The sequence below is a fragment of the Trachemys scripta genome, chromosome 6 (genome assembly GCF_013100865.1).
Source record: "Trachemys scripta elegans isolate TJP31775 chromosome 6, CAS_Tse_1.0, whole genome shotgun sequence".
NCBI classification, from domain to species: domain Eukaryota; kingdom Metazoa; phylum Chordata; order Testudines; family Emydidae; genus Trachemys; species Trachemys scripta.
The window spans coordinates 119,841,029-119,859,785 of NC_048303.1; the positions used below are offsets into that span (position 1 = coordinate 119,841,029).

General features: G+C 48.0%; 1 protein-coding gene across 3 annotated transcripts in view; it reads left to right on the forward strand.

The window, feature by feature from the left end:
• The window catches only part of PAX5 (paired box 5), a 232,082-nt gene that overhangs the window by 29,611 nt on the left and 183,714 nt on the right, over positions 1-18,757 (forward strand). For all 3 annotated transcript variants that reach the window (XM_034774864.1, XM_034774865.1, XM_034774866.1), the window contains exon 5: positions 2,807-2,935. In XM_034774864.1, the coding sequence (XP_034630755.1) occupies positions 2,807-2,935 (129 nt within the window). The remainder of the gene's footprint in view (positions 1-2,806; positions 2,936-18,757) is intronic.

Sequence of the window (18,757 nt, forward strand, 5' to 3'; positions counted from 1 at the left end):
AGAGGATGTCTGGCAGCTCCAAATTTACATTGACCATCACTAATGCCACTCCCTGTAGGACAGGTCAGTACCCTACCTGCCCTACCGGGGACGCTCTGCCAAAGGGAAGCAGCTTTAATTCATGTCCTGGACAGCTCCTGGGGGCTTTAGCTCCATCCTCTCCCCAGCTGGGCCTGCCCACGTTGTGTGCTGTGCTCTAGGCCCCCTGGCAGACCCGTGCTTGCGGGCAGGTAGATTGTTACCTCCTGGCTCTAGCACTGGGGACCTGCGGCCTAGGTTCTGCCTGTTTGTGCTAACAGAATCCAGGCAGCGAATCATGCACATTGACTCATTCTTACCACACGCCAGGGTGGTGTATGAGGATGGATGGGGAAACCACAGGAAGGAGGGTAAGTGCTGTGACCACGGTTACAGAGGGAGTCAGTGTCGGGATTCGAACTCTTGGTTTGGGCACTATTTCCATCTGCGTCCTTGGTCAAATCACTTAACCATCTTGCCTCAGTTTCCCTACTGGGGAATATTATTATTTAATTACTTGCTTCCTAGGAGTTGTGTTGAAGGTTAATCAGTTTGTGCTCGCAAAGCATGTTGAAGATGTAAAGTGCAATCTGTAAGTGCTAAGCATTATTATAATTACAGTTATCCTATCCATCCAAAGCCATTCCACCTCTTTAAAGCTGTTAACCGATAACCAGACATTTAGACAACGTCTTCTGGTCTTGGTCATCCTTCTTCGAAAGGTTCCCATAGCAGGGCGCTCGCCTTATGCTTTCCTCCTATTTAGTATTCTGTGTAATGCTGGCAAATGACGACTCTTCCCCTGTTGCAGCCACCGCAGTCAGGATGAAGGGTTTAATACAAAAGGCTCAGTGAAGCACTACCACAGTTAGGTTACCCGCCCTGTGGTTCCCCCACTAATAATACATCAGCAGTCTTGGCTTGTGGCTTCAGGTTAACTCCATATCATACTAAATTCTTAATTAGTGGCTTAATATGTAACGTTACATCTATTGTATAGAGAACAAGCCAATTTAAAAAAGATAAACAGTAGATAGAGCACAACATGCACTTTGACATTTGTGAGGTGCATATATAAGGCGTTTTATGGGTGTGGCAGTGAGACAGCTTTTAAATGGCCCTCAATGGTCCCTAAAACAAGCACAGTGTAGTTGTTATTATTATTAATTGGAGCCTCGGAACCCTAGTCAGGGACTGTTGCGCTAGGCGCTGTACAAACACAGAGAGAAGAATGGTCCCTGCCCCAAAGAAGTCACACTGGAAGAATAAGACGAGAACAGACAGACAGACCAGGGAGTGTAAGGAACCAATGACACAATACTGCATCAGCAGGAGAGGAGGTGAGCTCAGCTCTCCCGGGACACTACTGCCAAATCTGACTATTTTATCATGACTCTCACAATATTTGGTCTTTTTCATAACGTCTGAGTTGCTGGAATCAGATTATGGCCTGAGAATCGCAGCTTTTCATTAACAAAAGGAGAAAGCTTCTAGGTCACGTGGTGGGAGAGAAAAGGCTGAGACCTGACCCCTCAACACTCCGACAGCCAGCGGCAAATAAAAAGGACCCCACATTTTTTTGATTATATTGTAAATCTAATGATTTTGGGGGCCTGGCTCCTGATTTCTGAACACTTGGGTTGGGCAGCACGGCCAACCGTGACTGCTGTCAGCCAGTGATTTTAATGAACAGGGGATGCGAGGAACCAGAACCACCGTGGTACTGATAAAAGGGAAGCAACCTGAGTGGAGCACTGCCCTGAGTGTTACTTTAGGGTCCAAAGCTGCTTCCCTGCTGGAGCGGGGCTCACGTAGTGGCCACGCTCAATAGTCCTCAAAGTCCCGGGGGCCTTGTAGGCAATCTGAGGGCCTAGTGGCCAAATTATAGTCTGTCCTTCTCCGGTTGGGCTAGGGGCAGAGGGAAGGATTGGGAGACCCAGGCCCTATCTCTCCACTGGGTCCAGACCAAGGGGGGACGTTGTTTCCATCCCCTGTTTCCATCCTGAGCTGATACCTCAGACCAGCCTCCCCTGGGCCACTTCCTACCTCCCAGGGCACTGTTCATTTTGGGGCGTTGTCCATAGCAACACAAGATTCTATTACCACGACAACCAAATACACAACAGACGTGATCACAGCCCTCTGCCTCCCTCCGCGAGGAGGCTGTTCAAGGAGTTGCAGTGATTCAAGGAGTCACTTGGGGCTGCCCAGCTCCCTTCCAGTGTCCAATGATTCCCCCTTGGAGAGAAAGGGTCAGGCCCCTGGCTGCCCCTTCAGGCCTTGTCCCCAGTCCAGGCCCTTCCCTTGTGGATTCCTCTGTCCCAGAAGGTTCTAACTGGCTCCCTTCCCGCAGACAGCTTCTCCTTCCCTCTCCCCCGCTTTAGTGCCAGACTCCCATTTTAAGCAGGTCCTCCATTTGGAGCATGCTCCATGGCTGATGTGGGGCGGGGCCTTCTCGGCCTAGCACGGTTCCATCACCGCTTTAGTCTGAGTGGGGGGTCTGTAAACCCCATCGCATGTGCACACACACAGCCCCTATTGCAGGCAATTGAGTGTTTGCCACAAGCTATGCTCCATCAGCCCCTTTTCAAAACTCACGTGTCAGAGGAAACACAACAAAACAGGCATGACCATTCAGCTTCATAGCTGGGGCACTGCAGAGTCACATGAAACTGTTGTGGCTGAGGGTGTGGACAGTGGTCCCAAGATGACTGGGATGGCAGGAGTTGTGGGCACGCTTTGGCTTTCATGTTTGTCTGCATGCTGACTGCTTTGCTTTTAATTACAGCCTCCACGGGGTCCGTGACCCAAGTCTCGACAGTGAGCACTGACTCCGCCGGCTCCTCCTACTCCATTAGTGGAATTCTGGGAATTACATCCCCCAGTGCTGAAAGCAACAAACGCAAACGCGATGAAGGTAAACGGGCCTATTTGCTCTTTGGTGGGTACCACGTACTGAAAAAGGGGCGGGCGGCGTTAGAAAGATGCTCTATCTGCTATTGTCTTCAATATTCACTTTCTTACAACTCACCATATCTAGTTGTGTCTGACATGGGTCCATGTAACCTGCTTTTGTGACTTAATCTGTTCATGTGGGAACTGTTTCTACCGGAGAGGTATTGTGTGGCCAGCTGGGCTGAGATAGGTGCTGAGATGACCGTGATGCTAAGGAGACATTGCTTCTGTGTGCAAGGTTTTCACGCTGGTGTGACTCCATCAATGGCCATGGAGTTTCTTCCGATTTCTACAGGTCTACGTGAGATCACAATCAGGCCCAGATAGTCTGCCCCTGCTCCACTTGAAGTCAATGGCAGCTAGAATGGAAGCAGGATTGGTCCCATGGTCAGGTGCCAGTATTCATATATTATAAAGCACATGGGATGCATTGCATTTTTCAATGACTTACGAAGAAAACTGAACTAAACGAAGAAAGCTTCCCACCCATCAGTGCAAATGGCAAGATACATTATTACGATGGCACAACTCTGCACCTTGTTCAAAAATAAAATACAAACGAAGTGGATTAGATCTGGATGGTTTATAGGAACAGTTTCCTTTCTCCAGCACTTCCTCAGCTCCCATTGACATCAGTGGGATTTTTGACAGTGAAGGCTGCACTAAAGGTGGCTTGATTTTGCTTTGTACGGAGCATTTCCTGTAGTTTTTGCATTCTTCTTAAGGTTCATAATTAAATGTCACTATGCAGCCTGGATGTTGCTTTGATGAACATGCTGCATTACCTTTAAAAATAAGGATAATTTAGGACAGATGACGGGATATTCTGAATTTGAATTTTTTAAAGATGCCTTAAATTATAACTGGCTCTTTCCTTAGAATCATAGGGTACGTCTAAACTACCCACTGGATCGGCGGGTAGTGATCGATCTATAGGGGATCAATTTATCGCGTCTAAATCAATCCCCGATCGCTCTGCCGTCGACTCCGGAACTCCACCGCGGCGGGAGGCGTAGCTGAAGTTGCGTATCTTAGGTCGACCCCCCTGCTAGTGTAGACCTAGCCACTGAATCATAGAATATCAGGGTTGGAAGGGACCTCAGGAGGTCATCTAGTCCAACCCCCTGCTCAAAGCAGGGCCAATCCCCAACTAAATCATCCTTGAAGGCATGTAAAGGACGTTTCTTATTATCTAACCACAGGAGTTCCAGAGGCTAGGAAATATCATTGGCCAGCCACACCCACCTAGGTGTGTATAGTCCCTAGGGTTTGGCAGAGAGGCAATCTCAATGTTGCAAACTCTCACAGAGATATCACAATAGTTTCCTAAATGTCTCCTAAAGCCCCAGCTCCCGGAGCCCCAGGAGAATCTCAGATTTCATTTATAAGAAGTAAACCCTCATAGCTGCAGAGAAAAGATTGAGACTGTGAAAGGCTCAAACCCAGAATGCTACCCATCCCCAGTACGCCAATCTGCAATAGCAGTCCTGCTATCTTCACTGCCCACTGAAGCTGCACAGCTAACGGGCTCCCTCCTGCAGACTCGTTAAGTGGGGTAGACAGGGTGCTCTGGTAAGTGTCTAGCTAAATGGTTCCACAGTATGGAATTTCTTTTTTCTGTCTTGATACCCCCTTCCTCCCAGTAAATTCCATTAACACCCTTCTCCCCCCACTAAGCGCTTGTCACCTGTGCACAGTTAAGCCCTCAAAATGCACTCCGAGTAGTCCAAAGAAGCCCCACTTTTGTACTGGAGACTCTAGGGAAATGGAATCATATTATATTGTATTCTTTCAGGAAGAGGAAAATGTGATGGTTTAATGATGGACTGTATCGTAATATATATGCACAAGGGGGCAGAGTTAACTTTGCCATTTACTGACTTTTGTGAGCTCAACGCTACATGGTTAACGTTCTCGTGACTTAGTTTTTGACATATGTCTCTCTCCATATTGAGGGAGGGGTCTGTCTGTATATAGATCTCTGACAAGTAGAGCCACTGACTAGGTAACCATTGTAAATTGATCTAGGCTTCTGTCTGAGTGGGACAGTGAAATGGAATGGGTTCGCGCTTCAACTCCGCAAGCCGTATTCTGCACTCAGTAGGATTCATTGCCTTTTTTGTTCCTCTCGGTCTGGACATTTTTTTTAGCAGCTGTCACCAGTCTTTAACCCAGTGGGTTGCTAGCCTAATAGCAACAGGGGCAAACCAAATCAGACAATCTTTATTGGCTTATTCAGCTGAAGGTGCCATGCCCCCTCCCGCATTGTAAAGTAGACTTGGAGCAGATGTGCCTTAGTGGGGGATCGGTTGCTTTCACTTATAGTTAAAGAACATACTACTGGGGACTGACACAAGGAGCAGACTACACAGTAGCTAGACACTGGCTTACTAAAGAGAGATGCGATCGGCTTTCTAAGTTTAAAAAGGCAGACGCTGTTGGGCACGGTTGCTGTTTTGTTTTCAGATTCCCTTCTCTACCTTCGGTTGCTTCATTCGGATTTTCCCTGCGTATAGTGGGAAGCCCGAGCGATGCATGTTGAGCAGATGGGTGGGAGGATGGAGAATGATCTTATTTTATCGTCTTCTAATGAATTCCATTCAGCTGAAAGAAGGCCATAGAGGGGAGCAGGCAGTGAGCGTGGGACCCACAAGTAGGTTAGGTGACATTTTAAAGACATTTTAAAGACAGGTTTTTACAAATATCCCTATTCAAAGAAATTGTTTTATTCCATTAAAAGTCGCCTACATTTTCAGAAATGACTAGGGGTTTGCGGTGGCTCAGTTCCTGAGTGCCCAGCCTGAGTCATTGTAAAGGGTCCTGGAATTCAGAATGTGCCGAGCGGCTGCCCTCTGAAAAGCACCATCTCAAATGGGACACCCAAAAATGGAGGCTCCCAAGATCACTACTCGGTTTTTAAATGAAGAGACTCTTCTGTTTGGATTTAAACTTTCCCCGGTGATGTTTGCCACCCGGGATGAACATAGATCAGATGAGGAGGGGGAGTTCTCCAGTTCTGACTGCTGTCCTCATGTTTAGTTTTTCTTTTGGTGGTGCAGTATTACGTTGTCTTGTGATGACAGGACAAAGCTACAGGAGAGAATAGGGGAAAAAGACAAAATGTATGTGAAAGGAGGTTGTGTCCCCAAGCAGACTTACATCCAGCCAAGGAAATGAATGTGTGTAGTGTGTATGCAATGTATGTGTGTGTGTGTGTGTGTGTACAGTTGTCCTCTGCATGTGTTTGTGCAATGGCTGTGCATTTGTGCAGGGTGCATGTGTACTGTTTGCAGTGTGTTTGTGCAGCATGCCTGCACACGGTGTTTAGCGTGTGTGTTTGCACAGTGCATGCAGTGTTTGTGGAATGTACGTGTAGGGTGCCTGTAAGTGGTGTTCAGCATGTGTGTTTGTGCAGTGCATGTGCGTGCAGTGTGCACATGTGTATGTGTGCAGTGTGGGTGTGTGGTGTGTAACGTGTGTTTGTGCGGTGATTGTGTGTGTGCATAGCTCAGCAGGGTCACGTCCCTGGAGGGTCCCACAAGCCCATTGCTATAAGTGATGAGATTTTGTAACAAAACTCCAAATGGGTGCTGGTGCTCTGCCTCGGCAGTCACTGAACTCACCCGGCAGTTACTGCACGCGAGAAGAGGTTTAAATACGTGTTTTTAACAGAGAGATTTGATGCAACCTCTCTCTCTCTCCTCCAGGATTTCTCTGTCCGGCTCCCCTGGCCAGCAGGAGGGGCACAGCTCCCTACAGAGGCGGGCAAAGAGACGGCTCCCAGCTGGGACGCCTCTTCGTCTCCCATCAGGTGGTGCTGTTGCTACCCCTCCGGGCAGTGTGGCTGGGAGTCCCAGCCAGGCACCAGCTCCTGTTGTTGCTCCCACTGCAGAGTGTGCTGTTTGGAGGGGTCTCAGGTCACAGTCAAGGCTGAAGGGAAGCTCCGGGGACGGGGAACTTTCCTTTTCTTTAACTCTGGCTTGTCACCGGCTCTTTGCACCATTGGGCTAGTGCATGAGACCTGCAAGTGAAAACGGCTCTGCACCAGGATTTAGGTTTGGCGAGCCTGTTCCCATTGGCCGAGCTGAACGATGTGCACAGAGAAAACAAACCTACCTGGACAGAATCACCTGTGATTTTGAAAACCATTTCAGGACAAACACTCCCAGGTGGTGCCGTTATTCACCTGGGGAAGGAACGGCTCCGCCCTGCTGCGCTTACCCAGGCACACCCCACATTCCAACCTGGATGGGAGTCTTTTCCTTAGTAAATTCTGCAGGATCGAGCCTGAAATTTGCAATGTGCCTTTAAGACGATTTGCCTCTCCAGAGGCAAGGAAGGCTGTAAAAAGGGTGAGTGCAGGTGGGCAAAGGTCCGAGGCAGACCCCTGTAAACAGTAAAAGCGAGATTATGTCATTGGTGAGTGTATGTCCCCCCCACACCATTCCCGAGAGGAACTCTTTAGCTCAGACTGTAGCAGTATATGGTTTTGGCTCCAGGGCTCCCTGGTTCAATCCTTGGCGTGCTGGTCAGGAGGGAGAACTGACTTCCTTGACACTGGCATGGATGAGTGGTCCCGGCTGGAGCAGAGAAGGATTTGCAAGCAGCCCTCAGAAGAGTTCACCAGCTCCCCTTGTCTGTGTATGTGCCCCTGTCCTGCTCCGTGTGACTTGGTCAGTGAGTGGGTTTGTGGGCAGGAGTGGTGTGTCTGAAGCAAGAATTGCAAGCCATTAGCGGGAAGTGAATTTCTAGCAGTGAGTCTTTGCATCGGACATCTGATTCCAAGGCACTAACATGTCTCATCAACGTGGTAGCAACATTGGAAGCAGCTGGGTCGACATTTTAACCACTACAGGCCAGATTTTTAATGGTATTTAGATGCCTAAAGATGCCGAGAGGTGCCTAGTGGGATTGTTCGAGGCGCCTGGGCTTAGACATGTTTACGCTCTCCCTCCCACCATAGCTCACACAGGTGGAACTACTGTAGAAGTAGAGCAATAGTGGGGAATTGAGAGCAAAATGCACGGCCTGTGAGCTCTGTTCATGCAGGGACCAGTCCAGCTCCCTCTCTTCCCACTGACTCCACTGGGTGCTGAATTGGAAGACTCCCTGTGCGCCCTACAGTATGTAGCCAGTTCAAATGGTGAATCTCAGCTGCCGGGAGGCCATTCTGGAAATGCAAGATTGGTGAGAAACCCACCGCCTAAAACCTGTTTGCATGGAATATTCACTGAGTAATTTCAGAGAATGAACCAATCGGTGGGAACGCCGTCTGTCCGCAGACAGAACAAAGGGCTAAATGCGCCAAATACATTGCCCTGCTCAGCTCTGGTCACCAGTCTGCCTGGAAATGCGAGAAGAGTCAACCCCACCGTCATAAATTAAGCACTGGGTAGGATGCGTGTCTTTGCTACCACCCACCTCTTTGGGCTGCAGAGGTGGTCTGGCTGCATTTAAATACCCCCCCACAGAACAGCTGCGTAAACCATATTTCTAATTCCTCAGTGTAGAGTCTTCTCTGTGGTTGGGGGCATTTTGGGAATTGAAACCAGCACGAGAAGCAACCTTGACTTGCACCGTTTGCTTTGTTCCATCCTTGCCAGCCCTTACACTGTGTCGTTGCCCTCCGCTGATGTTGGCGGTGTAGATGTCACTAGTGCAGAGCCGGCCTGTTGAAAAACGCCTTTCCTGTGCTTCTGCTCACCTCTCTTAGAAGCTGTGGGCCACGTGCTCCTGTTTGGAAGGAAAATCTGCAGCTGTAGCAGAGATAATAAAGAAAACTAGGGGTGTGTCTCCATTGCTGCCGGAGACGTGAGATGGACAGGTGCTAGTTGCACTCTAGCTAGCTGGCTAAAAATAGAAGGGAGGGGTCTGCGCCACGGTCTGAGGTTCTCGTTCCCTCCGAGGCTGCTTTTATTTAGGTGCCTCTGTTCAGATCTGTGCAACTCACTGAAGGCACCCGAGTTTGGAAACCGGCGCCGCGGCTCTTGGTGTTTTTTCCAAGCACCCTGTGACTATTAATTAATAACGGTGTCCTGTTACAGCGATGGGACAAACCTGAATTTACCAGCGACCCCTTCTGCCCCAAGGATGTGGTCAAGGGGGGAAATCAATAAAAGGCCAAGTGCAACGAGAGCAGCGCTGCATCAAGGCCCTGTAATGGGTAGGGCCGGGTTTCCCTCCTTCCGGGCGCGGGGATCACGTCCTTGCAGCAGGACAACGGCCACCAGCTGCTGTAATGTCCAAGCAGAGCGGTGGGCACGTCTCCACCGCAGTTAGCACATGGTGAGCAGGAAGCAGCCTTGGGCACGAGTGTGCAGTGCAGGGGGAGGGGAACGGGCCGGGGGATGGAAATCTGCATTCCACCAAGTGCTTCCATTGCAGTGTGTCACTGCTGAGCGCCGGGCGAAGGTCCGATGCTATTTGAACTCTTCTTTCTGAGGTTATCAGAAGGGAGCACCCCACATTTTTAGCCACTCATCCAGCTCCCCTGGCTTTTACCTAGGTCGCCTCCTAAGAAGAGCGCCATTGATTTCAGCCAGGAGCATATTGTCCATTGCTCCCTCACCAGCTGGGGGGCTGGCCTGCAGCTCTTCACTGTACTTACCCATCCAGTGGGGTCTCATCTCTGGCCGCACACTGCTTTGTCTGTCTGCCACTGGGAGAAAAATCTGCTGCTTTATTTATCGTCTCCTGCTTCTCTTTCGCTGCCTATGCGCCAAGCAGCCCACTTGGAACTTTCTCCCACTTACTGACCCACCTGATAACAATAATTATGATTTTCTCGGGCCAGCCCCCCCCCCCCCCCCCGCTGTAAATTAGTGCAGCCCCATTGACTAGGACTCTGTTGACATACACCAGTTGTGGATCTAGCCCATTAATATTTCACCAGTGCCAGAAGTATTCATGACACTGTAGAGAAGATGTAGCTCCTGCCCCAAAGGATGAAAATCTTACAATGTGCAGCCCTTACTCACTCTGAGGAGCATTTACTCCCACGAGCAGTGCTGTTCTTCGATGGTGCTGCTCCAGGGAATACGCTCTCCCCAGCAGGGCAATGGGCAAACAAACGAACCATGGTAAAAGCCGGCAAAGGAGAGAGGGACCGGCCTGGGTGAGGACAGAGAAAGCTGTTCAGAAGCCGGGTGTCCTGGTTAGGCCAGGAGGAGAGGGAGCCCTGCATGCCAGGTGCTCTGGTGGAGTGCTTGCACTGTGCCACTGGGGCGGTGATGTTGCAGGTGCAGCGCGTGAGCGTCTCTCCTTCCCTCTCTGCTCTTTACTGTTATTTTTCATTTGGGATGAGATAGGGCAGGAGAAGGGGAGCTGATGGGAAAGGAGAGGAGGCCGGCGGCTGGGAGCTAGCTGAAGGAGGAGGGGTTGGGAGGGGAAGAACAAGGATGTGAGGGGTGCTGGAGGAGGGAGACAACTCCAGCACATGTGGGGGTGGAGAGGCTTGAAGAGTGGCCAGAATGGGCAGAGCCAGAGGCGAGGGCTGAGACGCATGAAGGAGCAGGGCCGTTCGGTGCATGAGGAGCTCCATCGATGGGAGGTGGAGGGAACCAGTTGGTGGGGGAAGGAAGGCTGTCGAGGCCACAGCCTGATTCTCTTGTCCTGGTAGAGGGCTATTTTGGGCAACTGCATCCCAAGCTTTATACACACAAAATGGGTCTCCTTTCGGTTTCCCCGGGGACTGAGGAGGCTTCTTTGAGGTCAAGAGACTAGAAATCTTCTCCCTTCTGCACATGGACCAAAGGAGGGAGGGGAGCTGCTCTGAGTAGGTTCCTCTTTCCCTTCTCACATGTGCCCAGGGAAGGTGGTGTCTGCCCGGGTTTCCTAGGGTCATTTGAAATTAGATCACATTTATATTCCGGGATCCAAATCCCAATCAGATATTAGGGCGCTCACAAAGGAATATCACCTGACAATGGTTACTTCCCAGGTGTCATGTAGAGAGCAGCTGGGGCAAACCCGATTCTTGTCCTCACCACTGAGGTGAGAAAAGCCATTGCACCACATGGCTGGTGCCTCAGCAGGGTTTTCCCTCTAGACTTGCTCAGGTAGATTTCATGGAGAAAAGAAGGGTTTGGTCTTTGGGAGACTTGTAGGTTCTAGTCAAGCAGGAAAAGACTCATTTAAGACCTTGTCATATTGCTGGCAATTAATGTTAATTGTTGGAAAGGATTTTGTGATGGAAAACACACACAGGCTGTTCCGGTCAGCAAAGTGGTGCAGTCTAGCTCAGAAGCCAAACGCTATGGACCAGATCTTCAGCTGGTGTAAATCGGCAAAGCTCTGTTTATACCAGGACCAGATATTATATGCTCTGGGCTAAAGCTATCCTTGTAGGTGGACACCTGATATTCAGCATTTCCGTGCACAGGTATCTATTGAAATAATTCACTGAGGAACGTAGCCTGTGAGGACATAAATGGCGAGGGAAGCTGTCAAAAGACTGGGCAGGAAAATGCAGAAGGTTATGGAGAGAAAAAATCATTGGCCGATGGAAATTTTAACATGTTATATTAGAGGTGTGCTCAACTAAAGTGCCTGACAAAACTAGTACGCTGGGTTCAGAAGGGGTCAAGTGGGGTTTAGGTTTGACAGTGAGTCAAGTTTTGTTCATCACACGTGAGCAATGTTGTACAGCTTGTAAATTATTAATGTATAGATATACTCTCTCACACTCACAAACCTAAAAACCAAAGACATCTGGCAAAAAAGGAATGGAAAAAATACACAGAGAAATTAAACTGCTTGGAATCTACATGTAACCAGTGATGTGAGAGTAAAGAAGAACATGAGAAACAATGGATGTTTGGAATCTACTTATACAGTTAGCAGGTCCAGCCCAGCAAATCCTTACTCACATGCGTATTCTTTACTCATGAAAGTATTTCTGTTGATTTTAATGAGATTAAGATTTTGCGGGTCTGTGGGCACCGATTTAAATTCCTCCCTCATTTAAATAGTTCTTTGATTTCGGGAATTCTTTCCAAATGTCTCAAAATACTATGAGATGATTGTTCCATCAATGTATCCATTCCCCCAAAGCAACTATATCTACATCCATACATTGAGAACAGCCTTTAACATGGTTTGATTTGGACTTTACTATCTACATCACAATAATGACTCCATGCGCAATAATGACTCTAATGCAATCCACTGCTTGCTGGAATTATTTCAGAGAAACCATGCAAGCTAAAATGCTGGAACAAGATATTACACTTCCTGCTGTTGCCTTTATGGGCTTGATTTTCCACTCCGTTACACCATTTTTACATTGGTGTAACTCCGGCGGACTCCATGAAATTACACTGATATAGGGTTGCTGTTAAAAGGTGGAAAGTATTTAAAGTATTAGTAGCACTTGGGCCAGATTCACCAATGTGCTCCGGCTGCTGTGAGCCATTCCAATGTGGCAAAATAGCCATTAAACCTGTCTTAACTGGCCACTTAGCGGTGTTCATAGTTACCCAGTGTCCCTGGAGCTGTGGAAAGCAAGTAGTGCACACCAGTGAATCCCTGCTCTGCCCTGTCCATGAGTACTAGGCACAGGGCAGACCTGTTATCCAGGCTGGATGCTTGTCATCTCCAACACCAGTCAATGTCAGCAATCTACTCTCGATTCCCTAGCTGAACTATGAAGCACTTGTAGGATTTTATCCTGCTGCTTTCTGGTGGAATTAACATTTAAAGTCTCTCCCATCTACATTACAGATCGGTTGAGGCGCTGTATAGGCACATTCCAGCAGTTGCATTGTATGCACTGTGGGGTTGCATTAGAGACTGATAGATTTGAAGGCCAGGAGGGACCATTGTGATTGTCAAGCTTCACATCGTGCACAACATAGGCCGTAGAATTAAAGTATGATCTTCTGCCACTTGAGCTAAAGGACAAAGTCCAACTATCTCCTTCCTTCTGCAATTAGCTGAGTTTCCTTAAATTTGGACAAATGACATTAAATGATTTATTTGTACAAATCTCCTGCGTGAAATAGATCAGCCTCTTTCCATGGTTGCCAATCATTAGATTATATTTTCCCAGAGTTTTCCAAGACGATTTATCCCATACTTGGTGTCTATCATTCAATCAGTGGACTATGATTGTTGTCTTTGTTGTATTGTAGCTTCAGGTTGTGTGAGGATGTACATTGTCATTAAGTTCTTTGTTATCAAGTTCTCTCCAGTTGTTGTTGTTTTTTGCTATGAAGTCCATTTATAAGAGTGATGGTTGGTAGATGTACATTTAAAAATTTCACAGTTTTGGTTTTTCCCCTTTCTCCCAGACAGTAGAATGAATGAAATCCAGAGATTATTTTCTATTGCTCATTTTTAATTTTAATTTTAACTTTTTTTTCATTTTTCCACTCTGTAACCTTCCAAAACTTCCTTCTCTTTGGAAGAGCCGGAGAGCGGCCAGAGGAAAAATGAAACGCTGCTCCTCTAACTTTGCCAAACCATGAGAAGTTTTGAAAAGTGTCAGAGTAGCAAATGGAAAAAATAAGGAGTGGGGGGGGGGGAATCCAATTTATAGGGGAATCACCTGATTCTTCTCAGGTTTGCCTCTTTCAAGGTTGGCAAGCCCAGGCCCTCCTGCCCTTGGAGAGCAAGCTATCCTGTTACACAGCTCGGCTAAGCAAGTTCGAGCTGCAGCTGTTTGCCTCCGTGAGAGGCCTATGGGCTTGAGCCAATGCCCACGACAGTTAATGAGGGTCTTTCCAGGACTGCAGTGGGTGCTGGATGAGGCCCATGCAAGACGTGACTGTGCGAAATCCTGCCTTGCTGGTGAGAGCGGATGGGACCACAGCACAAGGTGGTATGGCTGCCGGCATATTTGCAGTTCTCTGCATGCCACAAGCCAGTGGGCCTTCCTGGGACACTTTCCATCCTGAACCCTCATGTAAAGGCAGCAGCAGCTGTTCTACAGCTGTCTGGAGTGGTACCCAAAACACTTGTCGATGGCTAGACAGCTCCTGCACTGTTGTGCTGATCAATCTGGTCTCTGTTTCCTGGTACTCCCCCGTCTGTCTGTCTGTATCCACCGGCTGTTTCTTGGCTTATGTTTAGATGGCAAGCTCTTTGGGGCAGGGGCGATCTGTGTGTACAGCCCTTAGCCCAATGGGGTCCCGGTCCAGGACTGGGACTCCTAAGTGCTACAGTTGCCATGTTTCACCTCAGAGGTGGCTGCATTTCAGTGGTGGATACAGGAACCCCCATGTCTAGTTTGATTATTAGGATCAATGCAGACTCAGTGGGCTCGCTGTGCAAATCCAGCTGCAGGATCTGGCCCTCACTTTGTAAAGCGCTGGAGGGACAGAGACTGGATATAGATGTCACCTATTGCACTGAGAGAGACAAGGTGAGTGAGGTTAATATCTTTTATTGGACCAGCTTCTTCTGGTGGAAGGGACAAGCTCTTCTTCAGGTCTGGGCAGGTCTCTGAAAGCTTCTCCCTTCCACCAGCGGAAGTTGGTCTAGCCAGAGATACCAGCTCACCTTGTCTCTCCCATAACCCGGGACCAACACGGCTACCACGCCACTGCAGATGACATATCTTACTGCCGTGTTGTATTGAATGACAGGGGCAGAGGTGCTCTGAGCATGAAGCCCTTAATATGAGTCAATTAAAAGTGTGTGGGTCTCTCTCAGCCACCACATGTGCAGCTGCACTCTGATTTTGCTAGTTGTTTCCTTTTCAAAGCTCAGGGAGGCTAGAGAGGCTAGTATCTGTGTGTCTGTCTCTCCTCCCCTGCCCGTCTGTCTGTCTGCCTCACTTCCTCTGTCTCAGTGTCTGTCATTCACAACTGTTACAAATCCTGGAGCAAGATGGTGCGCGGGCTGTGAAATGGCTGCGTTTGGTCCCCCTTGGCCAGCCACTGGGAGCTTTTATGAATGGAGCAGTGTTTGCCTCAGGGATCAGGGCTGTGAAGAGCTCATTAATGGATAATGAATTCCCCCCTCCCACCCCCCGTTCCCCGAGAAGGAGTGGTGGTGATAGTGGCGGTGGTGGTTTGACAGAAACAGTGACAGGGCGTGATCTGCCGATGAATGGCCACTGTCATTGACAGAGTGATCGGATGGCAAGCAGCACTGCCGCTCTCTGTTCTAGGCCTGGGGCTTTGATCTCTGGGAGTGTGTTGGCTTCCGCCGGGCCTCTAAGGGGCACCTATTCAAGCCCTTTCCCCCTTCCCCCAGACAGACTAAAAAGAACTGGAGTCTCATACACACACATGCACACACAGAGTGTTCAGCTAAATGCTAATGCCATTCAGCGACCCAAAACTGGAGGCATCTGCAAAGGAGAGCCTCGTCTTCCTTTAGACGGAGCGGTGGGGGCGGGGAGTTTGTTCTTGTCTGGAACCACATTAAAAATGTGAATTTATTAAATGCATCCGGCTTTTCTTAGACCAGGCGCTCACTTGGCCGGCTGAACAGGGAGCTTCCCAAATCAGCCTTCTGCAATGGAACGAAACCAAAACGTGTCCCCACAAAATGAAAGTCGGGAAACAAAACGAAAGGAAACCTTTTGGGTTGAACATTCTGGGTTTTTCATTTCTGTAAAACAGAAACATTTCGTTCTGATTTTGACTTTTGCATTTGTTAAAACGTTATACAGGACAAAGTAAAAGTACGGCAAAGTCATTTCAAAACAGAATACTAAAATGCTCCATTCCAATTTTTTTCTGAAACTAAATTTCACTGAAATTAACATTTTCACAATAAGTTTCAATTTCAGCCCAAAAGCATTTTCTGCTGGAAAAACAATACACTGGAAAATTAGCAGCCGGCTCTAGTAATGAATTCCTGTGTGTAGATCTCATTTGTTACTGTGGCAGGAGTCCCCAAATCCTGCAAGTACCTGAGTATGAGCAGCCCCGACACCCAGCCCTGATCCCCTCTCTACACCTGACCCTGAGCATATCACTATATCTGGCCTTGAGCACCACTGTAACAGGGTGGCCTGTTCCTTTAAGGGCCAGAGGCTTTGGGCCTGTCATTCCTGTTCAATTACCCCTGCCTGCTCCACCTGGCCAGGGGAGGTCTTAAAAGGAGGCAAACCCAGCAACTGAGGGCTGATGGGGGGCAGTGGGCTGTTCTGTAGTGGGCAAGCAGCCCAAGTGAAGATAAGAACCAATCAGGGACTATAGCCCACCTGGAACCCTGCATAGGGGGTGATGGTGCTACCCTTTGGACAGTGAGTTTGAAGCTCAGGAGATGGGGTTGGTGCTGGGACAGTTTCTTGCAGCTGGGCCTAGCCTGTAAAGAAGGGAGCTAACAGCTGAGCCCGGCTGGGCTGCAGATTTGATTGTTTTGCTGTTTTTGGTTCAGTGAAAGACTCGGAAGCCCCCCAAAGGGGGGGGCTCTGTTCTGAGGCCAGGCCAGGCCTGTGGCCACAGTGAGCTGGAGAAGACACTGAGAAACTGAGGCAGGGCTGCTGCAGTACCATTTTCAGCCGTGAGGGACTGCTGGAGCAGCAGCTCTGGGACACCTTCTCTGCACCTGGCCCTGAGCCTCTCTCTACCCCTATTGAAGGTAAGGGCTCTGCCTGCAGGAGTAAAATGAAGTGGGTGCATGTCATGTTTGCCGCATCAGAACCTTAATCAGTATAGGCTGGTAAGGACCCTGATATACCTGTGTGCCCTCCTTGGATCTTTGGCTTTGGCCACATAGTGGTAATCTGGCATTGTGGGACAGCGCCTCTCTTCCCCAAACAGGGTGTGGACAAAGCATTGTCTCCAGCATTGAAAAAGGCTATAGCGGATTATTACCGTCTGGGGCAATGCCTGGCTCTCACGGCTGTTTTCTACTGTCTTTTAGGCACTAAGGGTGAAATGTGCCCTAGGCTTAAGAGGGAATGAAGTGGCGTGTAGGGGGTGGGCTGGTAATTGCAGGGCATCAGTTTCATCCACGGTGCTTTCTGGGCAGTTTAAACCTGATGTGCTGACAATAGTCCAGCTCATGTTAGTGCCTCTCTCCTCCCAAATGAGTGCCTAACTGGCCATTTGGCGCACACAGCCCAGGCATATATTTGTTTAAAACAGAGCCCTTCAGGGCTACATTTTCAAAAGTGCTCATCTCCAGTGTAGGAGTGAAACTGGGTCCCTCCGGCAGTCAGTGAGACTTTTGCCATTGATTTCATTGGGGGCTAGTCTTTCATCTCAGGTGCCTAAACAAAGGGGTCAGATTTTCACCAGTGGTCAGGATCCAGTGGTTCTCAGTGGGAGCTACTGGGAGTTGGACAGCTTTGAAGATGTGGTCACTTCAGAGATATGTAACTAAGGGATTGTCTACACAACGGGCTGATGCAGTCTGATGGGATGTGATATCTAAAGCACAATAACGTGTTGCACGTTAACTGGTCCGTGTAGACCCTGCAGGTGTACATGAAAGGTTCCCCAGTGTACTTTCATGTAGTGCTGTTTCAAACAACACTATTCAAGTGTACCCACAGCATCTGTATGGACCAATTAATAGGCAGCATGCTAGTTCGCTTTAGAAATCACCCCCCCCCCATAGGGTGCATTAGTCCACCGTGTAGACAGGCCGTAAAATGGCTTAACTCAGAGAACACACTTTCTCTCAAGGCACCTACATATTTCATCTTATCTTTCTCTTTAGAACATGCTAGGTTCCTACTTGAAATTACTATCTAGTATAGGAACACAATTCAATCTCATTTGGGGGGTAAATAAGTCACTCTGTGCTGTGATACCAGGCTGATGGGCTCAGGAGATATATTGGAGCTGGTTAATTTTCTGAATGTCTTTCTGTTGGAAAATGCCCTTGGACACAATTTTGTTTTTTTAAAAAGAGACCAAGCATTTTGATAAAGGAATTTTTCAACCTTATTGGAACATCTTGATTTTTTCCATTTTGAAATGACTATCTGTTTCCAAGAAAATATCTAAGAAACTCTCTGTTTCTAAATGATAAAATAAATCAAGTCAAAATCAGAACAAAACATTCTGATTTTTATGAAAAACTTGACTTGAAATGATTTTCCTCCCAAAAAACTTCATTTCATGGCCAATTTTTAAATTGTTTGGTTTTTTGTTCTGATTCAGAACAAAAGCAAATTTTGAAATGTCAGAATTTCCCAGGAAAAGAAATCCTGAGTTTCAACCAGCCCTAAGAAATATCTGTCTAGCCAGACCAAGGGGACATCTAAAAAAAAAAAAGCCTTAGATGCAATGAATAATGGTTTTAATGGTGGGATTTTGTCTCAAGCTGTAAGCCTTGCATTATCTTGCACTTTCCACTTCACCCGTGTACAATCTTCAGATGTTGGATTTCATTTATATATTGCAGGAGAGAGCCAATAGTGAGGATAATAAAAATTGGGAGAATGGGAAACAAAAATGGAGAGAGAGGTAGATTCTCATCAGGCTACATTGTCACAATCCAGTTATTTTGTTCTCTATATAAAATACTTTTTCAATTAGTTGCCTTCATAAGTCATTAAAGACAGGACAGAGCATCTTCTGCAGGGGAAAAGGGCAGCAGTCTGTGGTGGAAGTATATTTAAATTAGAATAATCCAGATCTTGTTTGCTCCTAGGTTTGGCTGGAGTACTTTGACTTGCAGAAGGGAAGGATGCCATATACTGCTCATTTTGCTCTGGAGTAGGGTGTGGGTAGTGCATGGGTTGACTGATTTCTAAACTGGCTAGGGTAAACCTGCAGGTGTTACAGTGCAGTAGAACTCAAGCAAGTTCAGCTTTGTAATTATGGGTCAGTTGACCTCTCAGCGAAGGTCAATTGGATGAAAACTGCTTTCAATG